The sequence below is a fragment of the Varanus komodoensis genome, unplaced genomic scaffold (genome assembly GCF_004798865.1).
Source record: "Varanus komodoensis strain SLA01 unplaced genomic scaffold, ASM479886v1 scaffold3, whole genome shotgun sequence".
Lineage (NCBI taxonomy): Eukaryota > Metazoa > Chordata > Lepidosauria > Squamata > Varanidae > Varanus > Varanus komodoensis.
In genome coordinates this window covers 39,670,776-39,690,199 of record NW_025335761.1, presented here as the reverse complement: position 1 = coordinate 39,690,199, position 19,424 = coordinate 39,670,776, and the positions used below count along the sequence as shown (strand labels likewise).

General features: G+C 38.3%; 1 protein-coding gene across 5 annotated transcripts in view; it reads left to right on the top strand.

Moving 5' to 3' along the window:
* The window catches only part of CEP128 (centrosomal protein 128), a 210,333-nt gene that overhangs the window by 31,167 nt on the left and 159,742 nt on the right, over positions 1-19,424 (top strand). For 2 of the 5 annotated variants that reach the window (XM_044436402.1, XM_044436400.1), the window contains exons 9-12: positions 4,649-4,735; positions 7,221-7,295; positions 9,581-9,713; positions 10,244-10,404. The exons of 1 other annotated variant lie outside the window; for it this stretch is intronic. In XM_044436402.1, coding sequence (XP_044292337.1) covers positions 4,649-4,735; positions 7,221-7,295; positions 9,581-9,713; positions 10,244-10,404 — 456 coding nt within the window. Of the gene's footprint in view, positions 1-4,648; positions 4,736-7,220; positions 7,296-9,580; positions 9,714-10,222; positions 10,405-19,424 lie in introns of all 5 variants that reach the window. 2 more of the 5 variants (XM_044436401.1, XM_044436404.1) reach the window with 1 other exon arrangement.

Below are 19,424 nucleotides of genomic sequence, written 5' to 3'. Positions count from 1 at the left end.
GTAGATGCCGTCCAATTGCCATTGCTGAAAGTAGGAATGGCTGCCCCCTTCCCCCAGAGATCTGTGGTTTCTTAACATGAACCTGGACTCTGGCTTTCCTTTGCCCAGGTTGTGTTTGGTTTGTGACCTTGAAATATTTCAGTTTTGACATCTCTAGCTTTAATCATACTAATCATCAGTTTACCTGCATTTGATGGTTTTGGAATTTTATCCACTTAAAGGGTTAGGATCCGTGATCTGCTTTCTGTAAGAAGAAGGGGTGTTCTGGGAGAGAAAGGTTCCTACTTATAGAAGGTTCCTCTGCCCAACAATTTGAGAATTTTCTCTCCTAACACCTTACTTCAATCCATTCAGTAGGTCTCCTGATTCTCTGCAGCGTTTTCAGGGTGCTGGAGAGGCTACCTTGGCTGATGCAATGTAAACCAGGATCCACCCTCCCAACACTCAAAGGGTTCTTATAAACATGCTGTGCAAGTAGCTCTATTTAACAATTAGTGGGCATGTGCTATGTACCTTCATATTTATTTCTCTATGGCTCTGTGCTGTTAATTAGATAAATATAGCAGCAAACACAATTGCTCTTGACACTGAAATGGATGTTGTAATTGCTATAACTCTTATCTGAACTTGATTTGTCACTTCACAGCAGAATCAGAGCTTATTTAAATAGTAGGCTCTTTGGAGAAGGAGTCAGTCGTTAAATTTGGATTAAAAAAAGAGTTAAAATGACAGCCTCTTTATGACACAATTTTGAGGGACTGCTTTGCTCTATCTAAATAATTTCTTAAAACAAATTAATATGAAGCCTGAACAACAAGCTTGTAAATATATGCTGAGATTGAAAAAGCCACTTTAGACATGCCCAAGAGCATGACTGGTGGGAGTTTTGACCCGGGTCACACACTGCTTTTGAAAGCGCCCTTAGATTCAAAAGCAGGTTGCTTTTGTCCTTGGATGGGAAGGATTATGGGGTTGTCATGATGAGATCCTGTGCTTTGAAATTAACCACTACACTACTACTTTCAGCTCTTTCTTCTTTTGGAGGAGTTGCTGGAGTGATGGATGCTTTGAGTGCAGAATGCTGGAGGTTTACTTGCTAGCATCTCTAGTTCAAAAGATCAAAAAAGCAAGGAAGAGCTCTAGCTCAGTGGTAGAGCATGTGTTTTGCACAGAGAACTCAGGTTAAATTTCCAGCATCTCCAGGTAGGGCTGGGTAAAAAATGCTACCTGTAATCCTGCAGAGCAGATGCCAGTCACTGTGGATAACATTGGGTGAGGTGGACCAATGGTCTGACTCACTATAAGGTGGTCTCCTGTGTTCCATCTGTCATGTTCTCACTCTACCCCTTCTGTCTTTCATACTTGCCATTCTGAATTAATCCAGGAAGACGTCAGTTGATTCCTGTTACATTCCCATTGCATGAATTTGAAATGATTATTTGTCAAATTCAGAACTAGCAAGGGCCTTTTTGATTAATTCTTTTTGCCCACCTTATCAGTGACTGACATGAGTGGGTTGTTGTGGGCAAGCTGTTAATAAAAAGTATTGTTGGCCTGTCTGTAATGTTTGTATATGGTCCTTGCTTGGTGCTGACATTTTTGTGTGTGTTCCTGTCACTTACCCACTTTTCTTAAAACCAGTAGTTATGGGCTATTTATTTTACTATACTAGAAAAATAAAAAGGGATAGCAGATTTGAAATACCAGTGGGGTGAGAGATAGCTGTTTTATTTCATGTTATTGCTGCTTAATGGCCTAAATATCCTTCATTGCTACTTTGATAAGCTGAGGTGGCATATTGATTTCCAAGACTGAGTTGAGATGTCTTAATGATAAGATGTCTAATTCCTATTCTCCATTGGGAAACTCTTCCGTGGTTACTTGTTACTTCAGTTTTTTTCTGCAATGGTATATGTGACATTGTGGAGCCAATAGAGAAGGAGCTCTGCTTAGGAGCTGTAGACCTTCCAATATGAAGTAAATAAATAACCAGATCCCTTCCATATATCAAGTGATACTGTTTGTCCGTCTTGCTGGTACTGTTTGTTCTGACTACTAGAAGTTACTTAGCATTTCAGGCAGAGGTTTTTCCTATTACCCACTAGTGATCCCATGGATTAAACTTTGGGCCTTCTTTGTACAAAGAATGTGGTCTATAAGTGAAGTATGGCCCTTCCCTGTATAAATTACACAATATAAAATTGAATAGGTATAGTTAAGGTAATAATTGGACTGTAGCCTTGTCATTTGGATGTGACTCCTGTTGCATTTCACATGAATAGATACATATAACTCTGTTATATATTAAACTTTTAGATACTGGTGTGACTTGTGCTTACTCCCATGGATTTGAAACAGCCAAACAGGAAGTTGCCTTCAAGTTGGCCTGGTTCACACATAACACTAAGCTATGATATGGTTGAAACATGACCTGATATTGCATCTGAAACAATCCCAGCAAGGAAATTGTCATTTGTTGTTAACAGCTATGAACCACAAATAGAAGCCATGATTTGTGGCTGGCTTATGAAGTCTTGCTTGCTTAGTTGTCCCCTCCATGTTCTGTGTTAGTGTTGAAGAACGATTTCAGAATCTTTGGTTCCAGCATCAGCTTTTCGGTACAGAGCCAGTGCTTATCTGGGACTCTTAGTTTATTACAGCATTGTAATCTCAAATGGACATATATGAGGCTGTGAATCAGTGTGGTATTATGGGATGGCTTAGGGGCAGTACCTGATTACCAAAAAATAGTAGTGTGCAATGCTTAGAGTCATTCTGGCTTCACCTGCTTATGCTCTTCCCACCTGTTCTGTCCCTCAGCTGTGGAAACTCTCACATTTGTGAGATTGATTTGGAAATGCTTCTCTAAGAACACTCCTCTATTCTGCCAAAATGAAAATGTTCCTGATTATACTTCAATAAGTCCAAAAATAAGTATACAAATTCACAAGCAACCAGAGTATGTGCAGAATTTCACTTGCAGATTGGTTTTGTTAGCCAGCAGAACATTCGACTATTTTGATTCGTAGTCTGTAGTTATACCCTGCATCTCTGACTTTTCAAACTATATGACAATTGCTTCTTGTAGCATATGCATTTTCTCTTCCAGGTATTAATTAGCTTAGCAGTGCTAAGATGATTATGTTATCATCAAGTGCGGCTGTTGTGAACTGTCACTGTGCTTATTTTGCATACATTTAAACTTTAATTGAATAGTCAGACTGTACTTCTTGTATTTCATAACATTTTACTTCACTGTTTCCCCTTTTCTCTGTAGATGTACATTGATATTTATGATGTGGAATCTAGTCAAGTGAAACATATTAATAATAAATCTTTAAAAGTGTGATTTTATGTAGTCCCGTGTCTGGCTTATGCAGTGTGGCAAGTCATTTGATACCTCTTGTCAGGTTTCTCGGTCATAGTCCTGATGAACTTTTAAGGTTAAATTGTTTTGCATATCAGGAAATGTGCAAGACAATATAATATAGCATTTCCCAATAGAATACAGCATTCTTACTCATTCCCATCCTGGCTGGAGCTAATGGGAATTGTAGTACAAGAATTTGTAGAGGGTACTGGTTTGTAGAGAGAGCTTGTTTATTGCCTTACCTTTGCTTTCCCCTACCCTCCAGCCCGCAAAAGTGAGACAATGTATACAATCTTGAGGATTATGAAATGTACAAGGAATTCAATTATGTGTTTTATTACCAAAATGGTGAATGGATCTAGATTTGTCTAGGTCGGAATAGTCCCTAGTTTGTACAGCAAAGTCATGCAGCTTTCAGTGTGGGACTCGTTACGCCTGCTCCATCTATATGAAGGTAAGCCTTCATATGTGCCCTATAAGCACAGGCCCTGCAGTGGCATATCTCATAGCTTCCTGAAAGAGGGGACTGCATTCCTTTCATCTGATGAAGGGGGGGGGGTGCACTACAGCAGGGTGAAGGGGCAGAAATATAACTCCCTTCCTTGACCTATTGTTTCCTGGCTTCAGACTGCATCAATGGCAAAGCTGATGTGCTGGTTAGGGAAAGTTTAAGGAGAGAGCAGAGGGGGAGAAAATCTGAAAAAGTCCTGGATGCCAATGAAATGCTTTGTGGATTTTGGAAATGTTGATTTCCTTCTTCAGGGGTTGACAGTCATCTGTTTAACAACAGCATTGATACTGAAGGTTTCGAACATATGGACACATTCTAATAAGTTAATTACATGGTTAGATAGCACATTAAAAAAAGTATCTCCCTGAGTGCACACCCCTGTGGTCCCCTCAATATGCATGACATGTTGTTTCTGGTGTTGAGGTTTCATGGCCCTGGACAGACACACATCCTTCTTTATTATTATACATACCCTGCCAACCACCTTTGGTTTAGCCTGTTGGGAGCCTGCAGAAACCCATCAGATGCATGCCTCCCTTACTCCATTCTCATTGAGCCCATTGCCACGCAGATGCAGGAGCTTCCAAGGTTTCTGTGCAGCAGTGCCACCAACTTTCTGTGTATTGGAGGATCACATTACTGATGCTTCCAGCAATATTGCAGAGAGTGGAACTACATGCATTGTATATATTGAATGCTTGTCAGATACATATAAATTAAGGCTCTGATGGTTTTGCACAAAACAAATTCCCTTTTTTTCCTTCAAGGCTTTAAAGCAACAAGATGCTAATGCTAATGAAGTGGAAATTGTCTTGAAAAATAAAATCTTGAAAATGGAGGGTGAAAAAAGCAAAGTAAGCATATTTCATTTTCACATCTTCCTATTGTGGTGTCATTGTATTCTGACTGATGCGGCAGCTTTTACTTCTGTTATTTTAACAAAAGAATAAGGTATTTGTTTATGTCTTAGTTTTCTCCTAAGGCCAGTGGGCATAGATATAAAGCTTTGCGCATTTCATACCAAGTTGACCAACTGCTTTTCAGTAGTGCATGTTCAGATTGTAGTGTTCTCCCTGAGAAGTGTATCAGGAATTCTCAAGCCTTGAAAGAGAAAAACAGGGAGAAAGGTCTAGTTCTCACTTAGCAAACAAATGTTTGGACAGTGGTACCCAACACTGTAGTTTTGGGACTTGTGTGATGGCATATTTTTATGTAAAAACAAAAAACGTCTGCTGCTTCACATTGCTATCAGTGAAAGAGCAGAGCTAGAACCATTTCCCGCACATGCTAGCTGTCTACATGGAAGAGATTTTTGTGTGTGGTAGAATATTCTGTGATATGAACCTCCTTGTGTATTCTGAAGATAACTGCTCATCTCAGTAAGATTATGGCCATTTTCTTAGCTTCTTCCAGGCAACAAAACATTATTAACCAAGCCACAAGACTGAGTTGTGCCATCTGCTGTGCTTTACCCAAGAGATGATATATGTTACAGCCCGAATCTTGGGTTTGGCTGTGATGAAACCTAGGTTTAGACTGTTTACTCTTTTTTCCTATTTGGGTGTTCATATCTCCCACCCAGGGAACCTGTTTTGCTTGAATAGCCTGCCTTAAAATGCTGCCCTAAAATCACACTGAAGTCTGCATGAATGGAACAGTCTGCCCTGCAGTACTGAAGGTCATCAAAGATGGTGATGGAGGGCAGGGAGAGGACCTTTCCCTGCTCAGTCTTACGTAATTATAGTCAGGTGGGGAAATTGAACACTCATATATGTATAAATTGCTGGTTCTTGGTTTAATCTGCCTGACAGAATTGTGGTGATGCTAAACAAATGCCTTTTCTGAGCTCTTTAAAGGAAAGGTGGAATATAAATATGAATATGTAGAAGAAGAAGAAAGATCAATGGGAAAATGAAGAAAGAATCCAAGTATAGTCATAGAATATAATTGAAATCGCTGTGAGAGGCACACCAGACACATACTTAGGTCCCACTGAAATGAACAGCATCAAAGTTAATAACCCAGTTTGGATCCAACACTTTCTCTTTATTTGTGCACACTCTTTCTCTCTCTAATAGGGCCTTTATAGCAATTAAAATATCATTACAATCAAAAGCAGAGAGTATTAAAACAAGCCAGTAAAACAAATCCACAGATGGACAAGAATTACAATGGAGCAAAAGCTTACAAATAAAATTGTTTCAACCAACCACCTAAAAAAACCGAATAAAGCCAGCCACCTAAAAGAAACAAGTAAACCTGTCAGTCCAACTGCCTTTTGGAGGAAATACCACAATTGGGAAGTTACCACCAGTGACACATTGTGTCTTACACGGCTATCAATCTTACTTCTCTGGGCTGTGGAACTTGAAACAGTGCCTCTGACAATTAATGGGCAAGTTTATATGTGGTACTTAACACGTCTTGGTCCCAGGCTGTTTAGGCCTTTATACTGTATAGGCCTTGATTTGGGCATCCAAACAAACTGGGAGTCAGTACCTATTAAACAACACCTGAGTGATAGAAGAGCAAACAACGGAAGACCTCGTGGCTGCTGCATTTTGTAGCAGTTGTAGTTCCCAAACAGTTTTTCATGGGCTAATAGTGGTAAAAAGGCATTTTGTTCTTAATGGCTGCACTATGATTGAATATATATAGGGCTTTTTGTCTTAATTTGAGCATCTTTAATAGTGCCTTGAAAACAATATGAAACTAGTGAACATCCTTGGGGTGCTAAAAGCTTTTTGTGTAAAAGCGATAGATTTAGAAGAATTTGCATTAGGTTTTGAGACATTCACAGACATATTTTATTTATTTATTTATTTATTTGAAACTTGTATGCCGTCCCCTATGCAAGGCATCTTGGGGCGGCTCACAATCAATACATTAAAACAATCCAAGCAATAATACAATCCAAGCAATAATGCAAGATGCAATATCCTCTTCTGTTTTAGCTTGACATTTTGCGTGTTTCTTTTTTATGTGCCTTGAAACATCACTTTAGGTTTGCAAATTTCTGTCCAATATGATATTTTTGGCTCTGAGGAATTAAAACAACCTTTCCAGCAGTTGTAAAGGACAGCATTTTCAGTATAAGAACAAAATGCACCACCAGACCAATGATGGAACAACATAGTTTTTAGGTAATACAAATAAATGGAAGTAACTGTAAACAGATCATTTGATCTAAGGAATAATAAGCATTTGGTGAGCTTATCACAGCATTGCATAAGAAATGAGTTTCAATGTAACGCTGGGTATATTGAGTATTGTATCTAAATAATTTATAACATTAATAGCAATGCAATGAATTTTGTCACTGTTCCTAATCCAAATAAGCTTGCACAGGATTTGGAGTGCTCCCGGAGGAAATTGGATCAGTCAGAAAATAGTCGAGAAGCTCTTCTCCACCAGGTAACCACTTTCCTATGTGCAAATCTCCTTTCACAGTAGGTAATGCTTAGGCCTCTTAAAAATGGCTATCAAATAGCTCAATAGTCTGTTGGAAGGAGGTATGATAAGAAGACATTCAGAATTGTGCATACCAAGCTTGACTGCAGAATATATAAGGTTGTTGTGCTAAAGTAAACTTCAGAAGTGTACACAGAAGTTGGTTGTTCTGATTTATCTTGTGTTATGGTACCTGCCTATCTAAGATTGTATCCAAATACTTAAAAATGGTTTTTCATTTTGCATCATGCCCTTTCTAGTTCAAGATAGGATAGGGAAATATTTAGTGGGAATTCACCCAAGTAACTTCATGGGGAATTGAGCCCAATTTCACTGCTTCAAATGCATTGATATTTATTTATCATTGCTTATTTAAATATTTTCCATCCACCAAAAGAACTTCTGGTCAAATGGTAAAATACAGCCTATATATCAGTAAAACAAAACATTGGGTGAGGTTCACATGTCACACCAAACCACCTGGTAATAAGCCATGGTTCACTGATTGTTGCTGACAGATGATATGGCTTACTGTGGGTTGTTCACCCTTACATCCCCTCTGTCCTCAAGTATCCCTAGGGGCTTCATGGCAGGATGAATTTGACTGTCCTCTCCCTTGTGGTCACTAGGTCTCAGCTCAGCTTTTCAGGAGCAGCTTTTAAGTGTAGCAGCTTTTGCCTCTTTAACCATTTTTTCTTTTGAAATTGCACAACTCCTTTTTGACAACTTCTGTAAAGTATTCAGGTAACACAACGGATGAACTTGTCAATGTTTAGCAAATAATTATATATTCAAACAAATTTAGTACACTTTTTCTTTTGTTTAATTGCATTTGTGCATTTACACTGGTGCACAGAAATGTGAGTGTAGGAAACAGGAGACTTGGTTGGGCAATGTTGACCTGCTGTCAAAGTACATTAAGTACCAACCCTGAACATTGATCCAAAGAGGCTACAAATAGTATTTTTCTTCAGTCTGCTTTCTCTTGAAAGCTGTCAAGGCAAAGCAAACGCATGAGGGTTCATTGCTTGCAAAAGGGAGCTTTCATGTTGAAATCCTTATCTTTATGTGTTCTTACCCAGCATGCAACACTTTTTGTCCCATCCCCTCAGACTCTACTTGGGAAATTGCAAAAGTGCATCCCAGCCCATTTTCAAGGAAAAGGAGTAAAAAACTCAGGTTACCTTTGAAAGATCCAACCAGTGCCAGTTGCCCTGGCCCTGTGTGCCACTTGGGCACTTAGGGGGACAATACCAGCAGATTCTGAGGCTGTACTATCTTCCTCCTTCCATGCAAATGAAAATGAACCATTTTAGTAAGTTAATACAGGCCAGTCAGACTGGCTTTAAAGTAGAAATAAGGAATTTCGTGGAAGTCAATTGCAAAAGAAACAAGCATAGATAGAATACTAGTCATTAAGGAGGTGTAACTTATTAGCAAGAAGCTGATTCTAAACTGAACGCCTCTCCTCCCTTCCAAACTCAAATTACCAACCCCTACCTCTAAGGCATGGCTAATTACTTAGAGTGTCTTGACTCTTCTCAGCAGGTTTTCTCTCTTTTGCTGCTGCCATACTCTGGAATTAGTGATGGCTACTCTGCCCCTCTCCCTATTAATAGGCTTACTTGGTTTTCCCATGGTGTCTGCAACTGAGTTACTATCAGCTATTGCCTGACTTACCACTGTATCTCCTATCCTTGACTGTAGCTGTAGATGTTAACCTCTCCTCCTTATCTGAGTCAAGAATGTTTTCCCACACCCTTTGAAAGTGGTTTTGTAGGAGAAATGGGCCCAGTATCTGCATAGGCATTTGAAGTAGTCTGGCTGAGTTTGGCAAGAGTAGAAGAACTTTTTCTGCTACTCTTGCCAGTGTCATTCTGGCTATGGCTTGGCACTCCCAATGGGCTTGGTCACTTGGGTTTGGACAACATGAGGACTCATGCTTTACAAAAGTACTTCCAGTAAAATGGGTATACTTGGGAGAACCAATCAAGAGCCTTACTTGTAACACGGAGTTTGGCCCTCAGTACAGGCAGGCACATTGTCCTGTACTGGAGGAATCCAGTTAAATGTTGGTTTATTTGTGGGTATAGTTTGTGGATAATTGGTTATGGTCACATTTTGCATGTCTTTTAGGATCTTTTAAAGAATTGATAATGTCCATGAAAATACCTACTCATGTTTCCAGTTTGTTAAAAAAAAAAACCCTGGTATTTGTCTGTATATATGTGTGTGTGTGTGTCTGTTAGATTGAGGATCTCCGTTCCCAACTCCTTAGAGCAGAAGAGGAGCGTCAGAATCTGCAGCATCACATTTCTCAGATTGCCATACATCACCAGAGCCATACCGATGAGCAAGAGGATGACAGGAGGAAGCGAAGAGGTTGAACTTTTCCTTCCCTGTTCCATCTCTACCTATAGGGATAAATAGGACAATTAAATAAGACTACAATACAATAATTGACATCTATAAGTGCTCTTTGAAATCTAAAATGAATTTTGGCTGTGTCAAAATGTCATCCTATTTTTTTCTACCATTTTGTGATCTGTGAAAAGGGAAGGAACATTTGACTTACTATTCTTAGGGAAGCTGTGAAATTGTCCAAAACTTTGGGGTGGGTATTTGTCAGAAACTGTCCCTTCCTTTCTTTCTCAATAGCTAAGAATGGTTTGTAGGAGTATAATTTTTCTTTATGTTACAATAAGACATTCCAAATACTTGAGTTTTGGTTTGTATGTGTGTAGATAAAGTTTGTGCGTATATTTAGATAAAATTAATTGAGCACTTAAACAAAGATACAAGCATTCAGTTATCTTTATCTTCTTTTCCCCAGGAAAACTCTGTTCATGTGGATGCATTTTTTGTTTGGTCTCATATATTTCTTATTCCAGATTGTGTTATGTGTGTTCCAGTGCTTGACAGGTCTGATCCAGAGAAACAAGAGATGGAGAAACAGATCTGGGAACTGAAAGCCAAGTTAAATCACAGTGCAGTGATGTCAGAGATAGAGGAGTTAAAGCGATGCATAGAGCACAAGGACAAAGAGAGAGCACAGCTTGGAATGCAGATAGAGGTAAATGTCTTTTTAAAGGATAACTTTAGGTTCTTTTGAATGGCCTTTCGTGGCAGGACTGTGTGCTAGATTAAAGTCTAGCCTTACAAACAGTAAATTAAATGGCAAGCCTGTGCCTGGAATGTACCAATTCAGAATGCAGATGAGAGCTTGTACCATGAATGCTCCCTCATGGAAAAGTTAAAAAAAAAACGATTTATATACTTGAAAACTAGCATGTTGGGATAATGCTAAGCTAGAACCCGTCTCCCTGATACCCGGTTTCTTTGCAGGGGTTTGTGTAGGCAGGGCAAGCCTAGTATTCAGGAACATTCAATCATATAAATCCTTACCTATGGTCTGAGAATTCATATAGTCTAGATAAGGTTTGCCACCTAATCTGCTGTATGCATGAATTAAGGCAAAATTCTTATTTTGCCAAATAAATTAATGGTTTATTCCTTTCCCTTCTTCTGTTCCATCCTGTGTGCTACATATCCGATGTGATATTGGTTGGGTTGAGCCCCAGTAATGTTTAGTGAAACTGTTTGCAATGTTTAGTGAAACTGTTGAGCCCCAGTAATGTCAAATAAGAATGTTTGTGAAAATAATGATTCTGGCTGTATTGCAGTGACCAGTGCATTTAGCTCATCTCTAATGGCCTGTAGAAACAGGCTAAATTTACCAAAGTGTTACTCACATAGATATCATATTTCCATTGTGCAGTTGGTATAAAATGGCTGATGCACAGAGAAGTTGGTCGGTTGGAACCATTTGGTTACACACTGGCCCAAACATGCAAACTAACCATATATGCGTGGATATCTGATTATGAATTAGATTATAAATGATTTCTGTGATGTTTACAACCAACGACAGATTTAAATAGATTGGCTGCCACCAATTGAGAGCTGATACAGCTTGTTTACTTACTACATCTTTTTTCCAGTTTTGCTTTAAATGAGTGATGTATTAATTTAATATACACACTAGTTTAGCAATGATAATAGAAAAGTGAAACTTTTTGTTGTTCATATTTTTGAAATCTATGTTTCAAATCCCAAAGCTTTGGTTTCTCAAAATGTGTGTACATTTATACATCTCATAATCATGTTTCACGAAGGGTAACTTACAGAAACTGTACATTAATTTTTTAAATTTTACATTGTGATTTTAAAAATACCTTCCTGCTCAGCTGTTATTCTTCGAAGATGAGGACCTGAATAATATAAATTGGCAATCATTAGAATAGCACTATTTAATTTGGCATAACAGTGCATCTGAAAGTTGCATTTTTTTTTATAATGTTGTAATTAGGATTGTATTGGAAATTGCTAGCTTATCCAGATAAATGTCAAGTACAAGTCAGGATTTATTGATAACATTGTCAACTCTAAGTCTAATAAGAGCCCTTGTGCTTTGAATGACAGAGCAACAATTCATTCCAGGTACAAAATTTTAATTGCTGTAAAATGAAGTGATATGATTTTTATTTTTTCCAGCTCAATATTCATAGCATTCTTGCTTTCCATCAAGAGTAATTGAAAAAATCCAATAATAATTCATTCCCCCTCACCAGATATTTCAAGATTTAACAACTTGCAAGACAGAGTACCTGGTGAAGTATTGAAATTACTGATAGCATTTCTTATTGTAACAAAGTTGCTTCTGAAATAGAACAAGAGTGCCAAATAAAGTAATATATGCAAGGAAAACCATTTTGCAATTTAAAAGTTTAATTTTGTGGTAGATCACGTTATAGATGCTGCATTGTTTCCAACAATCTGTCCTGTTTGATAAATTGGTAAAAGAGGGCTGAAACAGCCTGTGTTTTTGATAACACTTAAATCCACAGGTCTGTCTCACAAGGACAAATTGTATACTGCACATTTTGTTTCCCGCTGCTATTCTCCAAGGGAGGTGACAGCAGCTGACAAGGCAAAAAAGGAAATGGATTATTTCCCTCTTGATGCAACATTAAGCCATAGAAGGCTGTGCACTTGAAAACTACAGTTGTAAAACAGCATCACATCAAATCTGCTCTTTATAGTTCCACTTCCATCTGCAAACCTAACATGGCTGCCTTTTCCAGATGATGTTGGGCAGGCGTGTTTCATAACAGCAATGTTGCCCTGTGGTGGCTGGGAAAAAGCGGGATCTGTATGCTTGTGAAGTACGTAAGAGATGCATTTTTTTCTGAAGACCAAAGTACCATTACTCAGGCTTTTTGGAGTAAAACTAGATTTTAATGCTGCTGCCTGTGGTGGTAGCAGTGGAGCTTCTCTTTGCAGCTGCAAGCTAGTTGCTTCCATTTGGGCTATATTGTCATTTGGAGGGAAAATAGACAGCAGCTTCACCAGCAGCAGTGCTAAAATAAAAATGAAGACAAAAGCACTCTTGGCCTGATTCTACCACAAATAGTAAGCTCCTTTCAAAGAGAAAGTTCCTTTCTCTCTTCCAAAGCTGTGCCTGCTTTTCCTTCATCTCCCAAAATTTGCTTTACTTCCATCCCATGCTGAACTTTTCCTTTTGGAACTCAGTAATAGGGTATTCTCCGTCAGCAAACCTAAGGTATTTTGTGCTTTCTGTTGTGTTCTGGATGTTGAAAGATGAATGATTTTCAAGAACTGTATACTGATTTAGAACTGACCTGCTTTTTATATAATCATGTGTACACATGTCCATAATAATATACTATTTTATGAATGCAAACATTTAATATTTTGAAATAGCTGCAAACATTGGGAAATGTTAGCTTCTCATTATGTTCAGTAAATGACAGAATTGTTGATAATATGGATTTAAGTGTTCTACGCTCTTCTAAAAGCATCCCCATGAAGATGAATTTGTTGACTTAATACTGAAGCTTGCCTTTTCCACATAAGTTGAGTTGAAAACATAAAGAAAAGTATCTAGTTCATAAAGGATTGAGATGTTTTTTAAACAATAAAAATATGATTAGTGTAATGGTTGAGGTTCTAATGTAGAACAACAAATGTCTTTTGGCATTATGATGTTCCATTGTATCATCTATTCACCAAATATATGTCTAAGAGTCAAGACTGTATTGCTTTTTTGAATATAAAGCCTTAAATATTTGTTCAATGATTTAAGAATGAATAGTGTTTCTTGGAAATCATTTTTCCAAGCCCTCCTCCCTCCTTTCTTATAGAACTAACCTTAATTTTACCAATTCATTGGGTCAGAAAGTACATGCTTCAAAAATGTGTGCACATCAAAGCATGGAGTACAACAATTTCAGAGATTATTCTGCGCTATCAGCTTTGATAAACACCAAACATATTTTTGGAGATCAGTGGATTCTGTCCCCCAATTCCAAAGTGTTAAAGAGTTACGGGATGTCTTATTGGGGATAGAGGGTCAAGTACAACCCTAGAGGCCTGGCTTCTAAATGCTGTTCAGCCATATAGTACACTGGGTAACTTTGAGCCCAGTTACTTATCCGGTTCAGATCATCATACACCATGAATGAAGAAACTGGAAATAAGTGTCAGGGCCAAACATGCCTTCGCTTGCCTCTCCTTTCTATCTGCCTCACTTCAGCTTTAAGGTAAAAGTCCCGAGTTGTTCTTAAGCTTGTTGCATCTGAACTGGGGAATTCTGGTTTAATATTGGTTAACAAACCAGAAAAATAAACCAGGTTGTGATCTACTATTCCTGGTTTCCATGAATGATAATCCAATCAGTGCCTTTATCTATCATATATCATGGGGTTGTTGTGAGAAATAAATGGGGTGAGAACTATGTATGTTGTCCTGAGCTCCTAGGAGGAAAGACAGGATAAAAATGTATTAATATTGACTGAAGACATGGATACAAATACTTGATTGAATAGTTTCCTGTATGTATAGACTTGGGTGCTGAATGCAAAGTTGTTGTTTTAACTCTGTGGAGCAATTTTGCAGAGAGTGGTCAGGCAACTGTGCATTTTAGTCATATTCTGTATTTTTTCTTTACAAAATGAACACTGATACTTTTGGAGAGGTATGAACTTTGCTTTATATTGTTGTGTGAACTTCTGTTGAACTATATAAGGCAACTGTGTGACACTTGATTGAGGGAGGAATAGAGAGATATTTTGCAATTGACAATAAAAAGTTAATTTAGCTTGCACTAATGCACCTTTCAAAAGTTACCTAGACCTTAAATTGGAGAATGTACTGTACATACAAAATACGTTCATTCTCTTCTTTTAAGTGTATGTTGAACCTCATTAACCTTCATAGGCTATTTGTATTCATAGGAATTCCAAGTATCCCCTCATCAATTGTTGTCACTGATTTAATCTTTTTCATTTCCATCATCTTGGAGGCAGCTGAACTGAAAACAAAACCATAGTTGACTTTTACATAATTTGAAGAAGGTTTTGGAGTTAAAGAACAGAGTCTCTAGTTTTTAAATTAAATGATTGAAATGATAAATGAGTGTGATTGCTTGACTATGTATCACTGAAAGATTATTGTCTGTCTTGCTGTGGTATTATTGTATTGATTAGGAATGGACGAATCAGCCTCTGTCTGGTCCATGCCAGATTTGCATATATTCAATCATAAGTCTATTTTAACCAGTTTCATCATCAGCTTGCAATAGCATGCACACACTTATGCATTTGTATTTCATACACAATTTTCCTCAACACATGCATTTTGCATGCAACATTCTTTAATTTGTTCTGCTTTCTTTCATAAATGCATCTTTTGTACACAGGTTTTCCATATGCATGCATTTCTCTTTGTAATTTTTCAAACTGAATACATTGCATAGTTTTGAGAAGTATGCAATTGAAAGATTATCTGTGTTTTGATGTGAATAGTCCATGAAGTGCAAATGAGGTTGGCTCATTTACAAATGCAGATCAAATGAATTCCCATCCCTAGTATTGATAGGTCTACTTCAAATGTTATCCTGCCTGAAAGTCAAGTCATGGTGTCTGGAAGTACCCTATAGGCTCACCCTGTCCTCTTCTACCTATGCAAATTTTCCCATCCTTCCCTGGTTAGTATAAATATGGTGCAGCATGATGTCTGAACTGGCATAAGTATAGTTGCTGCTTCACATAGCTAGCTTTTAAGCTGGATACTGAAACCAGGATCAAAAGCTGTTTTATGATTTATTTATAATGGATAGGTGTAACTCATGTTAATCTACTGCAGACATAATGCTAGATCATATTTAATGGTAGCTAGCAAAGTGTGGGGGAAGTAGCACATACATTTTTAGTTGTTTCCAGTAGACAAATTGTGCAATGGCACTTGAAAATAAGAACTGCACCAGTGGGAATTCCCAGCAAATAGTAGGTAGTGTAATGACTTAAAGTGTTATGAGTGTGTTCCTTTAAATGTTGGTAGGTTTCAGAAGAGCAAGGAGGTAAAAGGGGGGGGGGGATGAGTGAGTAAGGTTGGTGACTGAGAGTGCAAGGAGATAAATTTGAAAGTGTGCAAGGAGATTAAAAAAAAATAGATATTTGGTCTGTCAGCAGTTGGCAGCCAGTTGTGGTCTGTCCGCAGTTTACAGAATCTAAAAAAAGCAACTTTCTCATTAGAATTCCATATATTGCTGTGAAAAGTATATAAGGAAGAAAAAACAAAGTAGAATACTCAGAGGACATATTAGTGACTAGGGAGAGTCAAAAGCTAATATTGTCAAGTATTATAACTGTGTGAAAGATAGAAGCTGACAGAAACCTGAGTTCAGAAGAGAAAGATTAAACTGAGATAAATAAAATAAAGACAGGTCTAAGCAGATTCAAAAGAGAAAGGAGGATTTGAGAGAGAGGGTCATTTGCAAAGGGGAAGAATGTGATAACTGTCAGAAGATATTCATATACACTGTTTTATTCACAAGGAAATAAGTTACAGAACATCTTGAAAGCAGTATGCTTCTTGTACAAATACATTTTATTTTTGTTTATTGTTAATGCAGAGTCATAGACTGAATATTCCTCTCATCTTCAGGACCACATAGTCTCATCCTCAGGATGGCATAGTCCAATGAAGGAGCCTTTATAGCTTGGGTGCGATACTGTGGGAGAGGCTAATTTATAAGATTGTAATTAAATTCCTCGTGGCAGTGTTATATATTGAGAAAAAGAGAGGGGAAAAGGAAGAAAGTTAAAGAGACACCATATTCATACAAATTGTAGGAGAGTATTCTTGATAGATACGTATATGCAAGCTGTGATTTGTGCTGTCATGGCCTTAGATCTTTCTGCTTGGTGTTAGGCCGTTACCCTGTGGGATTAGATCAACCTCTCCTCTCCTGTGTCTTCCCGATGTTTTCACCTCCTGTCAGTCCCAGGCAACATGGCCAATGGTTAGGAATGCTGTGAGCTATAGATCAGAACAGCTGGAGGACACCAGGCTGGGGAAGGCTATATTAGATTACTTATTCCTATTCCAAGAGTAACATTCCAAATAAACAATGTATGCGCAACATACATAAAGTGTATGTCATTTTACTGTAAATAAAGAACAAAATAAAATTGTTTGTCATTCCTTCTAACAACAAAATCAGCCACCAGCAAACAATCTATCCCCATATCTAGAAGAGCCCCAAAATATGCAGAATCATTTGTCATCCCCTAAAAGGATCAAAGCCAGGGATGAAGGTGGCGCAGGGGTTTAAACTTCTGTGCTGCTGAGCTGGTTGATCAAAAGGTCGCCGGTTTGAATCTGCACAACGGGGTGAGTTCCCGTTGCTCCGTCCCAGCTCCTGCCAACCTTGCAGTTTGAAGCATGCAAATGCAAGTAGATAAAAAGGTACCATTTCGGTGGGAAGGTAACGGCGTTCCGTGCACTTCGGTGTTTAGTCATGCTGGCCACATGACCACGGAGACTGTCTGCGGACAAACGCTGGCTCCCTCGGCTAGGAAACTGAGATGAGCACTGCCCTCAAGAGTCAGACATGACTGCACTTTAATGTCATGGGGAAACCTTTACCTTTACCTAAAAGGATCAAAATCCCCCTAAAAGGACCTCGGCGACAGAGGCTCTCCTCTGGGAACCTTCTGTGAAAGATATTAGGAGACTGAGTACCTGGAGGAGGGCTTTCTCTGTGGTGGCACCCCACCTGTGGAATGCGCTCCCTGGAGAGGTCCGCCTGGCGCCGTTGTTATTTGTTTTTCGGTGCCAGGCCAAGACCTTTTTATTTAAACAATATTTTAACAACTTGTAATATTATCTGTTGGTTTTAATGCTACAGCCAGGGTGGATCTAGATTTTATGTATACTATTTTTATGTTTATTTATTGTATGGAAGCTGTCCCGAGGCTTATGTGAATGGGACGGCATACAAAAACTCCAAATAAATAAATAAATAAATAAATAAATAAATAAATAAATAAATAGGTAGATCAGAACTGTGTTTGTCACAGCCTCACTGTCCTTCATGATGGTTCACTTTTTAGTTTGTTACATAGTGAAGGAGGTTCATTTTCTTTGGCTTCCCCCACCCTCAAGTAATCAATTCACCCCTGGAGTGCTTTACAACAGTGGATGAGGATATTATTCACCATTGCATGATACATGCAGGATCTGAGAATTGAAAGCACAGTAAGTAGGAAGAAGAATGGTCTTCTCTATTTTAGGAGAGCGAAGTTGACCTTTCAACCTTGATCACTTCAGTTTTTCTATGGGAGATAGCAAAGGTGAAAGGGAACATGGGATGAGGGAAATACCATTTTTTTAGAATTACCTATCACTGTCTTTTGGAATAAAACGTGTTTAAGATAGGGCTACAATTATTCCGCATGACCTTTCCATGTACGTATTGCACAACTGTGTGAATGGGCATGAAGGGTCTCTCCAATCAATAATTATTGCTTTTATGCTTGCCTTTCAGCACAACTGGGTTTCATTCTTTCCTCACTTCCAGTCTCTTGTTCATCTGGCCAGATCCCATCCCTTTTAGTGCATAACAGCACAACATGAAGAAGAAACCAAGTAAGGGATTGGGAAGGCAGTTGTTTTTGATGGACAGTGCCTCGACCTAAATCTATCTGCCTTCATTTTACACCCTGCAGCTAGCATATACTGCGTCCCAACCACTGGGATACGTGTTCTGGGATAGGCAAAAGACAGCAATGCAGGTAGTAGCTGCTAGGCTATATAAGCTCAGTTAAGTCAAATGCAGTTTGTGCTTGTTTCCAAATACAGTATCCTTGAATTGTGTTATCTATAGTACCACCATGACTATATGACCATGTTTCTAGCACTTTGTTCCTAGTTTCTAGCCTTCACCTCCTCCTACACCCAGTATTCAAAATGTATATGCTTCCAAAGCTAACTTTTTAGTTAGAAATTGCAATGCTCTCTTATCTTCTCTGGTTGGTGAGTTAAGAGGAGAAAAAATGAAGGAAGTGTTGCTGAAGGTTTCCCATAAATGTGACTGTGTACAAAACACTGGCACTGAGCTCAGTGTGGTGAATGGCTAGAAAACTGGACTGTAACAAGGGAAACCAAAGTTCAGTCCTTCCTTCATTCGATGACCACTTTGCTTAACCAAACCTTCATACTGCTGTGAGGATAAAAGGGGGATGGTGTTCTGTGCATGATTTTTTTTATTTTTTACAGCTTGGATAGCACTGTAATAAATTATATTGGAGTTAGTACTGAAAACTGCAACCTGGTCAGTTAGTGGCAAAGAGTTCGTGTATGGCAGAATGCAGGTATCATAATGTCTTGTACCTCTTGTATTTTAATTCAATTTGACTGTATTTTTGGCTAGTCTATTCAGGTAGAAAAGCATAATGGGGGTATATTTTTATTTTGGTAATGAAAGAGTGACTATCAAAGCTCTAGTTTCTCTTTGTGATTTGAATAGAATTTCACAATATTTGTCAACTTTTCTGAAACTGCAGTGTCCCAAGAAAGAGGCTGACAACTCAATGGAGGTAAAACTAATAAGGAACTTTAGAATTGACTTTTGAATACAGCCAAAGAAGATGCTGGGATTTAATATAAAATAATACATAATGTAACTCTAAGACATGACATTGTCTATACAGGCATAATAATGATCCT